This window comes from Oncorhynchus masou, chromosome 21 (genome assembly GCF_036934945.1).
Source record: "Oncorhynchus masou masou isolate Uvic2021 chromosome 21, UVic_Omas_1.1, whole genome shotgun sequence".
Lineage (NCBI taxonomy): Eukaryota > Metazoa > Chordata > Actinopteri > Salmoniformes > Salmonidae > Oncorhynchus > Oncorhynchus masou.
The window spans coordinates 33,353,198-33,370,439 of record NC_088232.1 but is presented as its reverse complement, the minus strand read 5'-3'; the positions used below and the strand labels follow the sequence as shown (position 1 = coordinate 33,370,439).

At 42.6% G+C, this 17,242-nt stretch overlaps 2 protein-coding genes across 4 annotated transcripts in view; both read right to left on the bottom strand.

The window, feature by feature from the left end:
• Nucleotides 1-10,987, bottom strand: part of LOC135508187 (E3 ubiquitin-protein ligase pellino homolog 2-like) — a 49,488-nt gene extending 38,501 nt beyond the window's left edge. Inside the window, exon 1 of the mRNA XM_064928212.1 lies at nucleotides 10,616-10,987. Coding sequence (XP_064784284.1) covers nucleotides 10,616-10,692 — 77 coding nt within the window. The 5' untranslated portion in view covers nucleotides 10,693-10,987. The remainder of the gene's footprint in view (nucleotides 1-10,615) is intronic.
• A 5,232-nt stretch (nucleotides 10,988-16,219) lies between these two features.
• LOC135508186 (kinectin-like) overlaps nucleotides 16,220-17,242 on the bottom strand; it is a 44,865-nt gene continuing 43,842 nt past the window's right edge. For all 3 annotated transcript variants that reach the window (XM_064928209.1, XM_064928208.1, XM_064928211.1), the window contains one exon: nucleotides 16,220-17,234. Coding sequence is in view for 2 of the 3 variants with exons in the window: in XM_064928208.1 (XP_064784280.1) it covers nucleotides 17,205-17,234 (30 nt within the window). In the remaining variant the exon portion in view is untranslated. The remainder of the gene's footprint in view (nucleotides 17,235-17,242) is intronic.

The following is a 17,242-nucleotide window of genomic DNA, read 5'->3' as shown; positions in this document are numbered from 1 at the left end:
CACTACGAGGCAAAGGACACCAAGTTGACAGGTGAGTCACCTTTGACCTTGACGCAACTTTCTTGTAAGGCTTTTGGGGTCATGAGTGTTCCAACTCATCGTGTGCCTTACAGAACTCGGCACATATGTAGCCCTCCACCTTCCCCGGTGGAATCCTGACCATGGGTATCAAACTCCAATGCCTACGTACCAGTTGTGTTGGCGTAGTTATCAAACCAGTTGAAGGTGGTGATGTGTCGCAGTGTGACCAACAAACAGCCACTGTGCCATCACCATGCCAGATGACGACAACCAAATAATATTCCTCCATCCTGGATCACGATAAAGACACACCTAGTCTCTAACTCTCTATACGTTTGTTGAATATGAGCAAGTGAGTAGTGGGTCTGTATATGCAAGCGCGTGTGTATGACACACTGTGTACAGTCGTGGCCAAAAGTTAACTTGCAAATTAACTGAATCCCCCAAAAAACATGTCCACTGCATTTCAGCCCTGCCACAAAAGGACCAGCTGACATCATGTCAGTGATTCTCTCGTTAACACAGGTGTGAGTGTTGACGAGGACAAGGCTGGAGATCACTCTCATGCTGATTGAGTTCGAATAATAGACTGGAAGTTTCAAAGGGAGGGTGGTGCTTGGAATCATTGTTCTTCCTCTGTCACCCATGGTTACCTGCAAGGAAACACGTGCCATCACCATTGCATTGCACCAGTAAGATAGCACCTAAATCAACCATTCATCGGATCATCAAGAATTTCAAGGAGAGCGGTTCAATTGTTGTGAAGAAGGCTTCAGGGCGCCCAAGAAAGTCCAGCAAGCGCCAGGACCGTCTCCTAAAGTTGATTCAGCTGCGGGATCTGGGCACCACCAGTACAGAGCTTGCTCAGGAATGGCAGCAGGCAGGCGTGAGTGCATCTGCACGCACAGTGAGGCGAAGACTTTTGGAGGATGGCACAGTGTCAAGAAGGGCAGCAAAGCCAAATCTCTCCAGGAAAAACATCAGGGACAGACTGATATTCTGCAAAAGGTACAGGGATTGGACTGCTGAGGACTGGGGTAAAGTCATTTTCTCTGATGAATCCCCTTTCTGACTGTTTGGGGCATCCGGCAAAAGGTTGTACGGAGAAGACAAGGTGAGCGCTACCATCAGTCCTGTGTCATGCCAACAGTAAAGCATCCGGAGACCATTCATGTGTGGGGTTGCTTCTCAGCCAAGGGAGTGGGCTCACCCACAATTTTGCCTAAGAACACAGATCAGTGTTAAGGCAGGGATAGACTACACCGTTTGTCTGAGCTTGCCCCTCTACTCTGCACTCAGTGATGCAGTCCCAATACACACTGATGGACTCGGTTATTCCTCCCCACTAATTACAACTTTTGTCCTCTATAGATTGTGCTGATGCCCCACTAAGAACCTGGAGATCTTCACTGGTTCTGAGGGAGGTGACGTGGCCACCAACAGTGCCTGGGACACATTCCAGTGCCATGACCCCTCCAGAGACATCTGCCTCTACTTTATCTTCAGCGTGCCAGCTCTGCTGCATCACAGAGCTGGCACTCCAAACAGTCATGTAGGACTGCATTAATCAAATTAAACATACTTTTTAAATGAGCATACAAGTAAGCGCCAAAAGTATTGGCACAGCGACTTTTTTTGTTGGTTTTGGCATTGAAATTATACAATGACTATGAGGTTAAAGTCTTGACTGTCATACGTTCAAATTAAAGCTTTTCGTCTATATCGGGTGAACAGTTTAGAAATTATAGCACTTATTGTACATTGTCCCGCCACTTTAGGGGACCAATGGTATTGGGACAAATTCACATATGTGTATTAAAGCAGTCAAAAGTTTAGTATTTGGACCTATATTCTTAGCACACAACGACTGATTACATAGCGTGTGACTCTACACATTTGTTGGATGCATTTGGTGTTACATGTCCTAATAATTCGAAAGATTGCTCAGAAAACCAAGTGTTTTTCCCCCCGATTATGACTAAGGCAATTAAGATAAGCAGAGTAAGGTGTTTACATGACTAATGCCCCACAGCCTTTTGCCATAAAATAATTGCGCTAGAGGGGATGGCTGCCGTTTTACGGGCTCCTGACCAATTGTGCTATTTTTGTGTGATTTCTTTGCTCTGATCCTAACTTTGTCATCAATAGTTGGCACTATGGTTGAATATTTTACAGATGTTTCATCCCGAGAACAAATCACTTCTCTCCTGGGTAACCCAGTATTTCCGCCCAAAACCATAAGTGTAATTAAATAGCATAGAAAATAGGCCTGTGTCTGGATTTGAAATACATTTCAAACCTGATGCTACCGGAGCCTCATGAGCCATATATTAAATACATTTCAAACCTGATGCTACCGGAGCCTCATGAGCCATATATTAAATACATTTCAAACCTGATGCTACCGGAGCCTCATGAGCCATATATTAAGTACATTTCAAACCTGATGCTACCGGAGCCTCATGAGCCATATATTAAGTACATTTCAAACCTGATGCTACCGGAGCCTCATGAGCCATATATTAAGTACATTTCAAACCTGATGCTACCGGAGCCTCATGAGCCATATATTAAATACATTTCAAACCTGATGCTACCGGAGCCTCATGAGCCATATATTAAATACATTTCAAACCTGATGCTACCGGAGCCTCATGAGCCATATATTAAATACATTTCAAACCTGATGCTACCGGAGCCTCATGAGCCATATATTAAATACATTTCAAACCTGATGCTACCTGGGCCATATATTAAATACATTTTGGAAGCCCTACATTAAAATACATTTTATGCGCACAAGTCCAAAAAATACTAAATGATTGTTTCATTATCCAATACATATGATATAGGCTACTGCACATAATGCATGAAAAAAAACATAAAAGCCCATAGATGTAGCTAGCTATATGCCCTCTTGGGTAAATCAATTAAAAAAGCTCCAATAGGGTAATCTTTTTTAGTGGGAATGATATTACTATTATAGACTGGATTTACACACCTCCTTCAAATTATGATGAAGTTGGGAGAGAACATGCAAATCTGGTGTAGCACAAGTATAGGCTAGCGAATTTGATTTTACATTTTGAAATATAATAGGGCCTATTTCTATAATTAGTAGTAGGCTGACTCATACCTTTCATAATATTTCCCCTAATGTTGTTATAACCTACCCCCTCTTTCTCACAACAGTTAAATGAAATAAGTTGTCCTCATCTTCATCATTCTAATGACATGCTTAATATAGTTGGTCTAGAATTAGATAAGTGAAAGCAGTCTCTCTTCACTAAGATTGAATGGATATGGTCTGAATAAATAACAGTCATAGCCTACCGCCATCGGGCGTTCGCAATTCTTTCAAACTTCCCGTGAGTTCTATTGGCTGCTATATTTAACATTCAGCAAACAAGAGCTTGCATCCCTCGTCGAATGGTCTATTGGTATAAGAAATGCAGACTCTGAAGCATTTATTTGGGCTGCAATTTCTGAGGCTGGTAACTTTAATGAACTTATCCTCTGCAGCAAAGGTATCTCAGTGTTCCTTTCCTGTGCCAGTCCTCACAAGAGCCAGTTTCATCATAACGCTTGATGGTTTTCGCAACTGCACTTGAAGAAACTTAAAGTTCTTGAAATGTTCCTTATTGACTGACCTTCATGTCTTAAAGTAATGGACCATCATTTCTCTTTCCTTATTTGAGCTGTTCTTGCCATAACATGGACTTGGTATTTTACCAAACAGGGCTATCTTCTGTATACCACCCATACCTTGTCACAACACAACTGACTGGCTCAAACTCATTAACGAAAGAAATTCCACAAATTAACTTAACAAGGCACACCTGTTAATTGAAATGCATTCCAAATGACTACCTCATTAAGCTGGTTGAGAGAATGCCAAGAGTGTGCAAAGCTGTCATCAAAGGGTGACTACTTTGAAGAATATCAAATATATTTTAATTTGTTTAACACTTTTTTTGGTTACTACATGACTCCATGTGTGTAATTTCAAAGTTTTGATGTCTTCACTAATATTCTACAATGCAGAAAATAGTAAAAAAAAAAATAATAAAAGAAACCTGGAATTAGTAGGTGTGTCCAAACTTTTGACTGGTACAGTATATGCCTATATCAATCTTGAAAAGTATGATCTATTTTGGATGCAATTTTAGGGAGTGGGAGTGTGTGATGAGTGGGGGAGCAAGTTGGTCGCTCTGGGAACAGATGGAGTTACTGTGATGACCGGGGCCAAGAATGGTGTGGTCAGCCGGCTGAAGGGGGGCAGGGCCTACATCATCAGCATCCACTGTATGGCACACTGCCTTGAACTGACCTTTTCTGATGCCATCTGGTCCAACGTGATGTTTCAGAAAGTAGAAGACCTCTTCAGTGGGCTCTACACCTTCTACCACACCAGTCCACTGAACAGGGTAAACCTGGTAAACAGCTTCCAGGCTCTTGGGCGCACACCACTGGTGCCCACCAGAATTGTCGGGACCGGATGGGTAGGACACCCATTATGTGCACTGGACCACTTTCTGCGAGGTTACCAGGGGCATGTCCAGCACCTGGAACAGGTAGTTATTCTAGATTGCCATGCTACGTACTATAAAAGTCATCATCAATACGTAATGTCCAGTAAATAACAAACACGGTTACAATTGGTAACATCATGTTTCAATGCTTTATGCACTGATAAAGTGTCATATCAAATAGATTTTTTGGACAGCAATTAATTGTCTACTTGTATGTCTGTTCTTTATGTATTTCAGATTCAATCTGCTGATGCCCAAAATGTCAGAGGTGTCCAGCAGGCCAAGGCCAGGAAATACTCCAGTACTGCGAGGGAGGATGCTGTTATCAGTTTCTGTGGCTTCCTGCATGACACACTAACACACCTGAGCAACCTGTCTGCAGAGGGCCACCATCACCATAGCAGAATCCCACAGCTCAACACAGGCAGTATTTAAAAAGTACAAAACTAGGTATGTTTATTTCAGCCGCAATAAGAAAATTCTTTTAAGTTTAAGAGAAAGGATGACATCAATAAGAGAGGGAGAGAGTGAGTGAGTGTGTCATAAAGGAAAATTCTGAAAGGACGGTAAAATGAGCCTTTTATCATCAGAGATGGGCCCATGATGAAGGCCACAATGGCCAACAGATGAGGGAATTTCGCTGAACAGAGGTGACAGCAAGACCCTCGTCACCTCACAAAACTAATGCTTGACGGGCTAGTCGAGAGTATGAGTGACAGGTTCCAGGACGCCAGTGTTACGGGTCCTGTGTGCCACCAAGCTGGTCAGCTTCACCAACTGGCCAGAGTCAGGAGATGCAGCAGATTACTTTATGTTTTATATTAAAAAGGGCAGTTAGGTTAGGCTCAGGTTCATCATCATATTTTTATAGTTTGAGAATTAAAACTGCATGATGCTTGTTGTAATGTATACAGTAATTCTAGATTTTGGTGACACTGAAATGGAAACTCTGGTGGACCACGACAAGCCTGTTGAGACCTCTGGCATCCATGTTGAAAGGATCCCTGACCAGTGGATTGTCCTGAAGGTGCTGATGTACTAAGAGCCACAGTCCCTGCAGAATATGTCCTGGTTCCGTGTCAACAGAGGCCATCAGCAGTCCTGCCCTGATTTCCACCATTGGTTGAACTGGTCCTGTCCTTCCCTGCCTCCCCAGATGAATGTGAAAGAGGTTTTAATACCATGAAACAGGAGAAAACCGATTGGCGGTCCAACCTAAAGTCTGATACACTGTCAGAGCTCCTTATAGTACAGCTGTCCTCTCCAGAGATCAGGGAGTATGATCCGATAAAAGATGTGACGCTGTGGCACCAGGACTCTGTCAGGAGTAGGAGGCCAGACTTCATGGACCGCGCAGAGGGTGATTGCGGTAGAGTGAGGAGTCTGATGAGGTTTAAGTTGATTAAGCATCTGATAGGTTTACAAAACCTAATTTACTATTATGTTTGATCAATAAGTACATATAATAGCAAATACTTCAGTAGAAGTTTGAGTTGAAGACTTCTTAAGTTGTATTCAGGCTGGGAAATTAAATCGAGCCACAGCCAAAAATAACCAGCATCTGATAAGTCTCTATTTTACCTGTATTTTTTCAGGGTATTTCTACTCAAAGTAAAGATTTGTAGACCTGCTTCCCCTTTGTATCAGGAGAGCACCAGTTCTATGTCCACTGCACTTCTCATAATTGTATCTTACCATTGTTGTTGCCCTGTTTTGACTTCCATGTACGCTTATTCATTGTATCTGATATGAGCTTCATAGTGAAGCGAGCCTAACAGACGAGCTAAATTACTTCATTGCTCGCTTCGAGGTAACGTTGAAGCATGCATGAGAGCACAAGCTATCCCGGACGACAATGTGATCGCGCTCTCCGTAGCCGATGTGAGCAAGACCTGTAAACTAGACAACATTCACAAAGCCACGGGGCCAGACCGATTACCAGGACGTGTACTCAAAGCATGCACAGACCAACTTGCAAGTGCCTTCACTGACATTTTCAACCTTTCCCTGTCGGAGTCTGTAATACCTATATATGTTTCAAACACACCACCATAGTCCCTGTGCCCAAGAAAGCGAAGGTAACCTGCCTGAATGATTACCGCCCCGTGGGTAGCCATGAAGTGCTATGAAAGGCTGGTCATGGCTCACACCAACACCACCATGCCAGAAACCCCGGACCCACTCCAATTTGCATACCACCCCAACAGATCCACAGACGAGGCAATCTCAATCGCACTCCACACTGCCCGTTCCCACCTGGACAAAAGGAACACCTACAGTGGCTTGCAAAAGTATTCACCCCACTTGACTTTTTTTTCTATTTTATTGCCTTATAACCTGGAATTAAAATGTATAATTTGATTAACACAACATGCCTAACACTGTGAAGATGCAAAATATATTTTTTTTATCGTGAAACAAACAAGACAAAAAAAATAAACTTAAGCGTGCAATACTATTCACCCCCCCTAAAGTCAACACTTTGTAGAGCCACCTTTTGCAGCAATTACAGCTGCAAGTCTCCTGAGGTGTCTCTATAAGCTTGGCACATCTAGCCACTGGAATTTTTGCCCATTCTTCAATGCAAAACTGCTTCAAGTAGGATGGGTTCCGCTGGGGTACAGCAATCTTTAAGTCACAGTTTCTCAATCAGATTGAGGTCTGGGCTGTGACTAGGCCATTCCAATACATTTAAATGTTTCCCCTTAAACCACTCAAGTGTTGTTTTAGCAGTATGCTTAGGGTCATTGTCCTGCTAGATGGTGAACCTCTGTCCCAGTCTTAAATCTCTGGAAGACTGAAACAGGTTTCCCCTCAAGAATTTCCCTGTATTTAGCGCCATCCATCATTCCTTCAATTCTGACCAGTTTCACAGTTTCTTCTGGACACTCTTTCATAAAGCACAGCTCTGTGGAGTGTATGGCTTAAAGTGGTCCTATGGACAGATACTCCAATCTCTGCTGTGGAGCTTTGCAGCTCCTTCAGGGTTATCTTTGGTCTCCTTGTTGCCCCTCTGATTAATGCCCTCTTTGCCTGGTCCTTGAGTTTTGGTGGGCGGCCCTCTCTTGGCAGGTTTGTTGTGGTGCCATATTCTTTCCATGTTTTAATAATGGATTTAATAGTGCTCCGTAGGATGTTTGAAGTTTTAGATCATTTTTTATAACCCAACCCTGATCTGTACAGCTCTAAAACTTTGTCCCTGACCTGTTTGGAGCGCTCCTTGCCACTTGCTTGGTGGTGCACCTTGTTTAGTGGTGTTGCAGACTCTGGGGCCTTTCAGAACAGGTGTATATATACTGAGATCACGTGACACTTAGATTGCACACAGGTGGGCTTTAATTATGTGACTTCTGAAGGTAATTGGATGTACCAGATATTATTTAGGATCTTCATAGCAAAGGGGGTGTATGCATATGCACGCACCACTTTTCTATATTTTCATTTATTTCACTTCACCAATTTGGACCATTTCGTGTATGTCCATGACATGAAATCCATTCAAAAGTACAGGTTGTAATGCAACAAAATAGGAAAAACACCAAGGGGGATGAATACTTTTGCAAGGACCTGTATGTGAGAATGCTGTTCATTGACTACAACTCAGCGATCAACATCAGTGCCCACAAAGCTCATCACTACGGACCCTGGGACTAAACACCTCCCTCTGCAACTAGATCCTGGCTTCCTGACGGGCCACCCCCCAGGTGGGAATGGTAGGCATCAACAAATTTGCCACGCTGATCCTCAACACTGGGGCCCCTCAAGGGTGTGTGCTTAGTCCCCTCCTGTACTCTCAGTTCAACCGACTGCATGGCCAACACGACTCCAACACCATCATTTAGTTTGCTGATGACACAACAGTGGTAGGCCTGATCACCAACAACGAGACAGCCTATAGGGAGGTCAGACACCTGACAGCATGGTGCCAGAATAACAACCTCTCCCTCAATGTGAGCAAGACAAAGGAGATGATCGTGGATTATAGAAAACGGAGGTCCAAACAGGCCCCCCATTCACACTGACGGGCTGAAGTGGAGCAGGTCGAGAGTTAAGTTCATTGGTGTCCACATCACCAACGAAGTGTCATGGTCAAACACACCAAGACAGTCAAAAAGAGGGCACGGCAACACCTTTTCCCCCTCAGGAGACTGAAAAGATTTGGCATGGGTCACCAGATCCTCAAAATGTTCTATAGCTGCACCATCGAGAGCACTGGTTGCATCACCACCTGGTATGGCAACTGCTCAGCATCTGACCGTAAGGGCCCCCAACAAATTGTCAAAGACTCCAGTCATCCAAGTCATAGACTGTTTTCTCTGCTACCGCACGACAAGTGGTACCAGAGGGCCAATTCTAGGACCAAGAGGCTCCTTAACAGCTTCTACACCTAAGCCATAAGACTGCTGAACAATTAATCAAATGGCCACCCGGACTATTTACATTGACCCCACCCCCTTTGTTTTTACACTGCTGCTCACCGTTTATTTATTATGCAGTCACTTTACAAATTACCTCGACTAACCTGTACCACACATTGACTCGGTACTGGTACCCCTGTATATAGCCTCGTTATTGTTATGTAATTTTCTTGTGTTACTTTATTTATTGTATTTTTTCTATTTTTTTCACTAGTTTATTTAGTAAATATTTCCTTAATTCTATTTATTGAAATGCATTGTTGGTTAAGGACTTAAGGACTAAACCCTGGGATTAAACACATCCCTCTGCAATTGGATCCTGGACTTTGACAGGCCACCCGCAGGTGGTGAGGGTAGGCAACAACACATCCGCCATGCTGACCCTCAACACACGGGCCCCTCAGGAGTAGGTGCTTAGCCCCCTTCTGTACTCCCAGTTCACCCACGACTGTGTAGCCACACCCAACTCCAACACCATCATTAAGTTTGCTGATGACACAACCGTGGTTGGCCTGATCACCAAAGACGATAAGACAGCCTACAGGGAAGAGGTCAGAGACCTAGCAGTGTGGTGCCAGGACAACAACCTCTTCCTCAATGTCAGCAAGACAAAAGGAGCTGATCATGACTATAGGAAACGGAGGGCCGCGCATGCCCCTATTCAAATCAACAGGGCTGTAGAGGAGACAGTCAAGAACTTCAAGTTCCTCAATTTCCACATCACTAAGGACCAATCATTGTCCAAACACACCAACACATGAAGAGGGCACAACAACACTTCTTCCCCCTCAGGAGGATGAAAAAAAAATGGCATTGGCCCTCAGATACTCTACAGCTGTACCATTGAGAGAATCTTGACTGGCTGTATCACCGCTTGGTATAGCAACTGCTCTGCATCCAACTGCAAGGCACTACAGCAGGTAGGGTGTACGGCCCAGTACATCACCGGGACCGAGCTCCCTGTCATCCAGGACCTCTATACCAGGCGGTGTCAGAGGAAGGCCCTAACAATTGTCAAAGACTCTAGCCACCCAAGTCAGTCTGTACTATCTGCGATCACCCAGCACGCAATACCGGAGTGCCAAGTCTGGGACCAAAAGACTCCTGAACAGCTTCTACCCCAAAGCCATAAGACTGCTTTACAGTTATTAAACGGCTACATTGACTTTCTGCTATTCTCCACCTACCTACATGTACATAGTTAGTACTTCAAGCAATCACCTAACCAAACCTACATATTACCTCAATCCCCCCCAACTACCTTATTTTATTGTCTCACTATTTTCTTACCAATTTGTCAATTTTCTTACTTTTTAAATGCATTGTTGGGTAAGGGCTCGTAAGCGGTTCAAGGTAAAGTCCACACTTTTCGTATTCATCGCATGTGTCAAATAAAAGTTTATTTGAATTAGTTTAATATCCAATTATTAGTGTGCATGTAAGTTAACCCTATTGTCAACAGATAAATCGAAGTTAAGCATGAATATTTATTCACAGAAAAAAATAACTCCAGCCCGTGTTTTCTTTGCAGGAAAAAAAGTTGACGTTCACAAACATAGCTTCGACTTTTTCACCTAGCCTACAAAATGTCAGCTAGCTAAACTTGTTGACTTTAGAAAATACACAAGCCTTTCTCCAACTTACCCTAATACTACCAGTTCCCCGTATTTTATTGGGTCTTTAGTCGGGCCGCAGTGTTCCTCCTGGCTTTGCGAAAACATTAGGCTTTTTCTTGCTTCTATGGACAGCAGGCGCCCCTCAATCTCAATGCACTCGCCCAAATTCAAAAGGAAACGATCATAGGAAATTCACTTCAAAGGGTGTAAGCAGCTGCCATTTCACACAATATCACGTCGTATACGTCTTTAGAACCATATAGAGCCGCCTTATTTAAAAAAAATAATCGAATATAATTATTTTTGTGTTAGATATGTTACAAGCAAGTCGTAATTAACGCAATTTGCCAGTTCAATCCGCTCTAAAAGCGGATGCATAAACAGCCAGGCACAGGGGTGGACCATACCATTCAACAGTCCTTTACTTTAAACAGGGGGGACCTTTAGACACATTCCTCTCATCACTTTTTTTGGACTCATTTATTTACACAGCACTTTATCGATGTAAGCTGATATAGGGATATGATATGTTATTTTTCATCATTTGATTTCTATAATACATCTTAGTCAAATAAATACGAGAAATTAGAACAGACGTCCCTTGTTCGATATCTCACATGGGCATGGCTAGAATGAGGCGGCACCTTCTATTATGTAAACAAAGAGTACTTTCTGGCTATTCTTAAAGGGATCATAGCTTTCACGTTTCACACTGCCACGTTCATATCATTTAGAAAGAACAGAACGTTTTTAACTCACACGTTCTTAGGCCAATTTTTCTAATTTTCAGACCATAATAGCGTAGACTTAGATGAGACCTGTCCTATTATGGGCAGGGGGTCCAAGACGATTCCTATAGCTTGCAGAGCGCACCTATGAATTATTATTGTTTAGGCTGTCCACAAGGTGAGTATCCCAAAAACGCATCAATTTATGCCGGGATTTCTTCTCACGTGGACAGAAGTAGGTGGGGGTGCATATGACTATGTCTAAACATATTGACTGATTATAAGAATGCAGCATAAAACTGAGCAGTCTGTACCATCACTCATTCATATATCTTTATGTACATATTCTTTATCCCCTTACACTTGTGTGTATAAGACAGTAGTTTTGGAATTGTTAGTTAGATTACTTGTTGGTTATAACTGCATTGTCGGAACTAGAAGCGCAAGCATTTCGCTAAACTCGCATTAACATCTGCTAACCATGTGTATGTGACAAATAAAATTTGATTTGATAAAACTGAGCAGTCAAAATAATATCCTCTAGGTTTTGTGTTGAGAGCAAGTGATGCAAATGTAAATACTGTGGACTGCTGTAACTAACTAGAATGAGGGGCCACAGGGATGACAAAGGTCGAATTAGACCATTCTCTATTTGGTCAAAGAAAAGTCAGCAGTTCAACCTCAAGTGAATAACACATCAACTGCCGTTAGACACAATGCTGCAATCGGGTGACAATAATGGGGGAGCTGGGGAAAAGTTCCCTTTCAATATAAGTTAGTCTACCCCCAGGAGTGAATATCTCTGACCTACACCTTCCAGCTTCTAGCCTCACTTTAATGTGATTCACTGTAATGCAATGGTGAGGTTCTGACCACTCATCAACTTACAGTATATGCAGCTAACGTTTCATGGGCCTGTTTTACCCATCTTCACAAGGCATCAATATTATACTCTCCCTACCCCACTTGGAAACCTGCCCCTTTATGGCACACACTGCTGTCTCCTGCAAAAAGAGCCACATAACGGTCCATGAGTCATCCTATATTGTTAGATAGGTAACTGTATGTGTTGAGCATAAAAGAAAAGACAGTGCCAATCACTATTCAATGCTTTTCTCGAACGTCTTACTGAGCTAAGAGTAGCAGAATCCAAACCAATGTTAAATTAATCTCACATTTTCAATTTAGGATATCCCTCTGGTCTTCCTATCCTGTATGTCCAGTCATTGTCACACCTTTCTGGTGAATGTGCCACTTCTACAGTTCTGTCTGCATCAACAATTGACTGTCTCTGTCCTGTTTTCACAAGGCTCTGCTTGGCTAAGTGCCCCATACCTCCCAACTCTCCATTGTCAATAGCACATTTCAAAGTGCAATAACAGTTAACACAAAAACAAAAGGTCGGGGTGAGGGGGGGTCATGGCGGTCTAAGGAGTGTTACTTCATATGTAATGCATCATCAAAAGGAGTTCTGGACTTTGATGTTATCTTTGATGTACTAATCCTGTCTATCTGTAAGCAATACTGCAACCCACTTTAAACCATGGCATTTGTTGGTTCCATTCATAGTTCTCCACATCAGGCCATTAGTACTGTTACTACAGATAAACCTCCATGTCTGTCTGTATATTAGGATCACGCTACTTGTGTTGTGAACACCAACTTTCTGCCCCCAGGCTAGTCTTAACAGCCTGGGGTATAATGACTATTGACTTTTGTGTGTGACAGTCTCTGTCCCCCATTTCATTGAGAGCATACTGTCTGTTTAAAAGAGCACAGTAAGACTCCCTTTCCATACCCCCCCCCCCTTCCACCAAACACACACAAGCACACACAAACCAAATTAAATTTTATTCATCACATACACAGTTTAGTGTACACATACACACACTCAGAGTGGATGGATCAAAGGCTCTCTAGCACATACCACACTGATGGGAAGCAGATGCAGAGAGGGAGCTGCTCTGTTGAGTTGGGTCTGGCTTGTTTGTGTACAAAGTCGGATATTTCTTGGTAATAGGCATGGAACAGAGACTCGATGCAAGAAATCACACAATAGTGACTAACTGTATGAGCCATGATGATGTAATAAAGACAAAGCTCCTATTTACTTCCTACTCCCTCCCTGCCTTCCCCTTGCATCCTCCTCTGTGGTTAAGTTCCCTGGAAGTCTTAGAAGAGAGCGAGAGAGTGTGCATGTGTGTGTTGTTAAGAGTTTGTGGGATGTGGGATGTGATTGTTGTAGATTCTTATTTCAGCTACATTTCCATAACTTCACATGGTCCTCATTTAAACACTCGTATATACATTCCAAGAACAGGCATGAGTCATATTTAAACAGTGAGTGAGACATGCTTCACAGGAAAATGCATGCATGTGTGTGAGAAATCCAGTTTTGGGGAGTAGTAAACTACATGTACTTCAACTAGTAATTTAATTTAATTTTGCAGTAGCCTGGTGGTAGTTGAACTAAATTCCAATATTGGCAGTGTTTTCAGTAGTTCATAATGTTTTTTCATGTTGTGGTGTTGCTAACTACTGGAACTGCACACAATTGTTTTTTGAATCCAATAAAATATGGGTGACAGGAAATACTTTCCTTGCATTTCAGCAACATACCTGGCTTATTCTCACTTGAAACACTTTTTGTGTGCCTAATGCTCACTTTTTTGTGTTTAATAGGGCACAGTACACATTATGTTAACATCTGATTGAAGAGTGATCTGTTCTTGCAATTTGTAGTCTATTACATGTTAAGTGTAGATATATGATAATGATATTATAGATATTATAGATGTAATGTTTATATATGATAAGTAGTTTGGATGTAGTGAACTACTTTTTCAAAGTAACTTTAGTTAAGTAAACTATATTTTTCTTTAGGGTAGCTTTAGTGTAGCTAAACTTCTTCCAGTGTGAAGTAATTGGTAGTTTGGCAAACAATATTTTCAGAGTAGCTTCCCCAACACTGGAGAAATCTAGTGACTGGATTTCTGGAGATCTGCAGTGTAGGAAAGTGAATCAACTGTGTTTATTCCATAGGTTGCATACATCTGATAAGGGGTTTGACAGAGGCACTGATGTACCATAGAAAAGGCCTCGCCTGTATCATATCAGTGTATAGAGGGGTATACTGAGGTTATGGTGTGGTGCCTGTTTGTTGCTAGCTTGGTCTCCATGACAGGCCCACAATCAGCTGACTACAGCATGACAGTGTGGGAGAATGTTTAGAATGTGCTGATCCTGTGCTGCTTTCTCCCCTGACCCCTTAATGTACAAAAGTTGTCTTACTCTGTGTTGCTCTTCTATAGTCCTGAAGGACCACATGCAGATTTACAGACAACAACAACAAGAGCAGAGCAATGACTGTACTCACTTTATCAAATAAAATAAAATAAAATTGTATTGGTCACATATACATGGTGAGCAGATGTTATTGCGAGTGTAGCGAAATGCTTGTGCTTCTAATTCCAACAGTACAGCAAATTATCTAACAATTCCACAACAAATACCTAATACACACAAATCTAAGTAATTCATGGAATAAGAATATATAAATATATGGATAAGCAATGTTAGTGGCATAGGCTAAGATGCAATTGATAGTATAGAATTGTAGTGCTGGTAAATTGACGCCGCTCTGATATCCAATAGTTCTTCCCGGCTGTAAGTAATAACACTTAAGATTTTCTGGGCTAACGATGTAAGAAATAACACATAACAAAAGAAAATACTGAAAAGTTTCCTAAGGACTAGAAGCAAGGCAGCCCTCTGTCAGCACCATTTTCCTATATCTGTCTCACACACCGAATGTCAATCCCTTGGAACTGGTATTTCCTCTCCATCTAAGCTAATATAAAGAAGTTGGAGACAAACACTCACTCCACACAGACAATTCTTTAAGATCTTTCAGCTCTTCCCCACATCTAATATGTTGAACTTCTTTGGGAATGGGAGGTAAAACTTGGACGTCATTCACAGATCCACTGCTTGTATATCTACCAGTGACAAGCCTGATGTAATTTCCAGTTGTAAAGTATGACAGGAGGGGGCAGTCCTTGGTGAGCCATTATGACAGCCACACAACAGCCATACCTCCTTTCAGTAAACATGATGAATCGATGTTGCACAATGTTTCGCAAGAGTGAGGTTAGAACCTCAACATAAAACAAAAGTGACGTGTAGGATTCTGTTTTCACATGCAAAAGTGATTGCTTTTGAAAAAAATGCTTTATCTACCTTCCCAATGAATTCAAAAATATATTTTATGGAAAATAGATATTTCTGGACAACGCACCATAGACAACATGACCGCGTGGTGCAGATTACTGTTCCATTTGGGAAGGGCGGTCCTCCCTCACTGCCTTTGACCAGTGCACCAGGTCTTCAGGTTAATATAACTCCCTCATACAAAGAGCACATAACTAAAATGACACCCACCACATGACAGTAAGATGTTTGTCTTGAAAGGGGAGGACAGCGTAACATTATTCTGCTTATTAGTCAGTCATGCAGCCCGTAGCACGTTTGTCATCAGAGCTGAGGGAATGGCCTTACCTTTTATTTGTAGTAAGTCAGGGTCTAATCAAATTGAATGGCACATTGCAGAGATACAAGATCATCCAGCCCAAAAGTCAACCCCGAGCCGCAGCCCGTTACTTCTAGACTGATGGCTCTTCATAGGTCTGAAAGTATCAGACAAACACTTCACTCAAGTCTCTAGTAGGCAAAGTAGTACACTACATTTGGAGGTGGTGTCTAGATGTGTTAAGGGGTTGATTTTGTATGTGCAGGATAGACAACATTTTAACAAACAAGTAGAGGGATAAGGACATTGGTGCCCCACGGTGGTATGGCAAAGGAAGTGCAGTCAAGAGAAGCAGAACTAAACACAGGACAGCGAGCAGATTTATCAAGCATCCCTTTAATTAACTGTCACCTGTTACAAAAAAAAAGAAATATTCCATGTTAATGAAATTAGCAACAATATAGCGAGTGTTGATTACAGATGATATGGGACACCTCTTCCTAAAGTAGTTACAGTAGGATTAAAACCTCCATTCTGTAGACCTGTCCTACTGCTCCCACAGCGAGGATGGGTCACAGCCTCCCTCCTACTGGCTCTGCACTTAGACTTCCTCCATGGTTAGTTACTTAGTGACCCGTCTGACATGCTGGGACCCTCCCTCATGCCCTTGCCCCCTCCAAAATACCTCAGCCAAAGTATGCATATACAGTACCTATGTATTCATGGATCAATGCACATTTACAGTTTGTGAGCTGTCAGCAAAGGAGATCAACAATTGTAGTGTAATGTCAGCAGGTCCTAACAGTTACTTTTTTAACAATACATTTTTCCTTTAACTTAAAAAAAGGAAAGAGAACCAAAGTTAATTTAATGAAGTAGGAATCCACTTCATCACCCTCTGGACAAAGAAAACTAACAGAGAAGAAAAACTACATCTGTATTCAAAGATGTCCATTGAAAAAAGGGGGTAAACGGGGGGAGATGCCACAGTCTGACATGTGTAGGATGTCTTTAGCGCTGGCTGTGCTACTGTAGGGATCATGAGGAATGTGGTGGGACTTTGGAGTAGTAGTCTGGTTTGGTGTCCGGAGTGTGTGTGTGTGTGTGTGTAGCGTGATGGAGCCCCTCTCCTCTGGGGCCCAGCGAAGTCTCTCCCTGACCCTGCTGAGGAGGAGCAGCTGGAGGTCAGAGGTTACAGGTCAGTGGCAGGCAGTGACAGAGGATCAGCAAGAGGCTGCCTACGGTACAGGTGAGGGGAAAGAGAGGAGTGTGACAGGAGAGGAGAGGCCATGATAGGAGAGGTGGTGGAGAGGTTGGGGGTGGTCTTTGTAGTAAGATTTGGAGTGTCCATCCTCCCCTCCCTATACTTCAGGCGAGTCTTTGTCCGATTCCTGAGAGA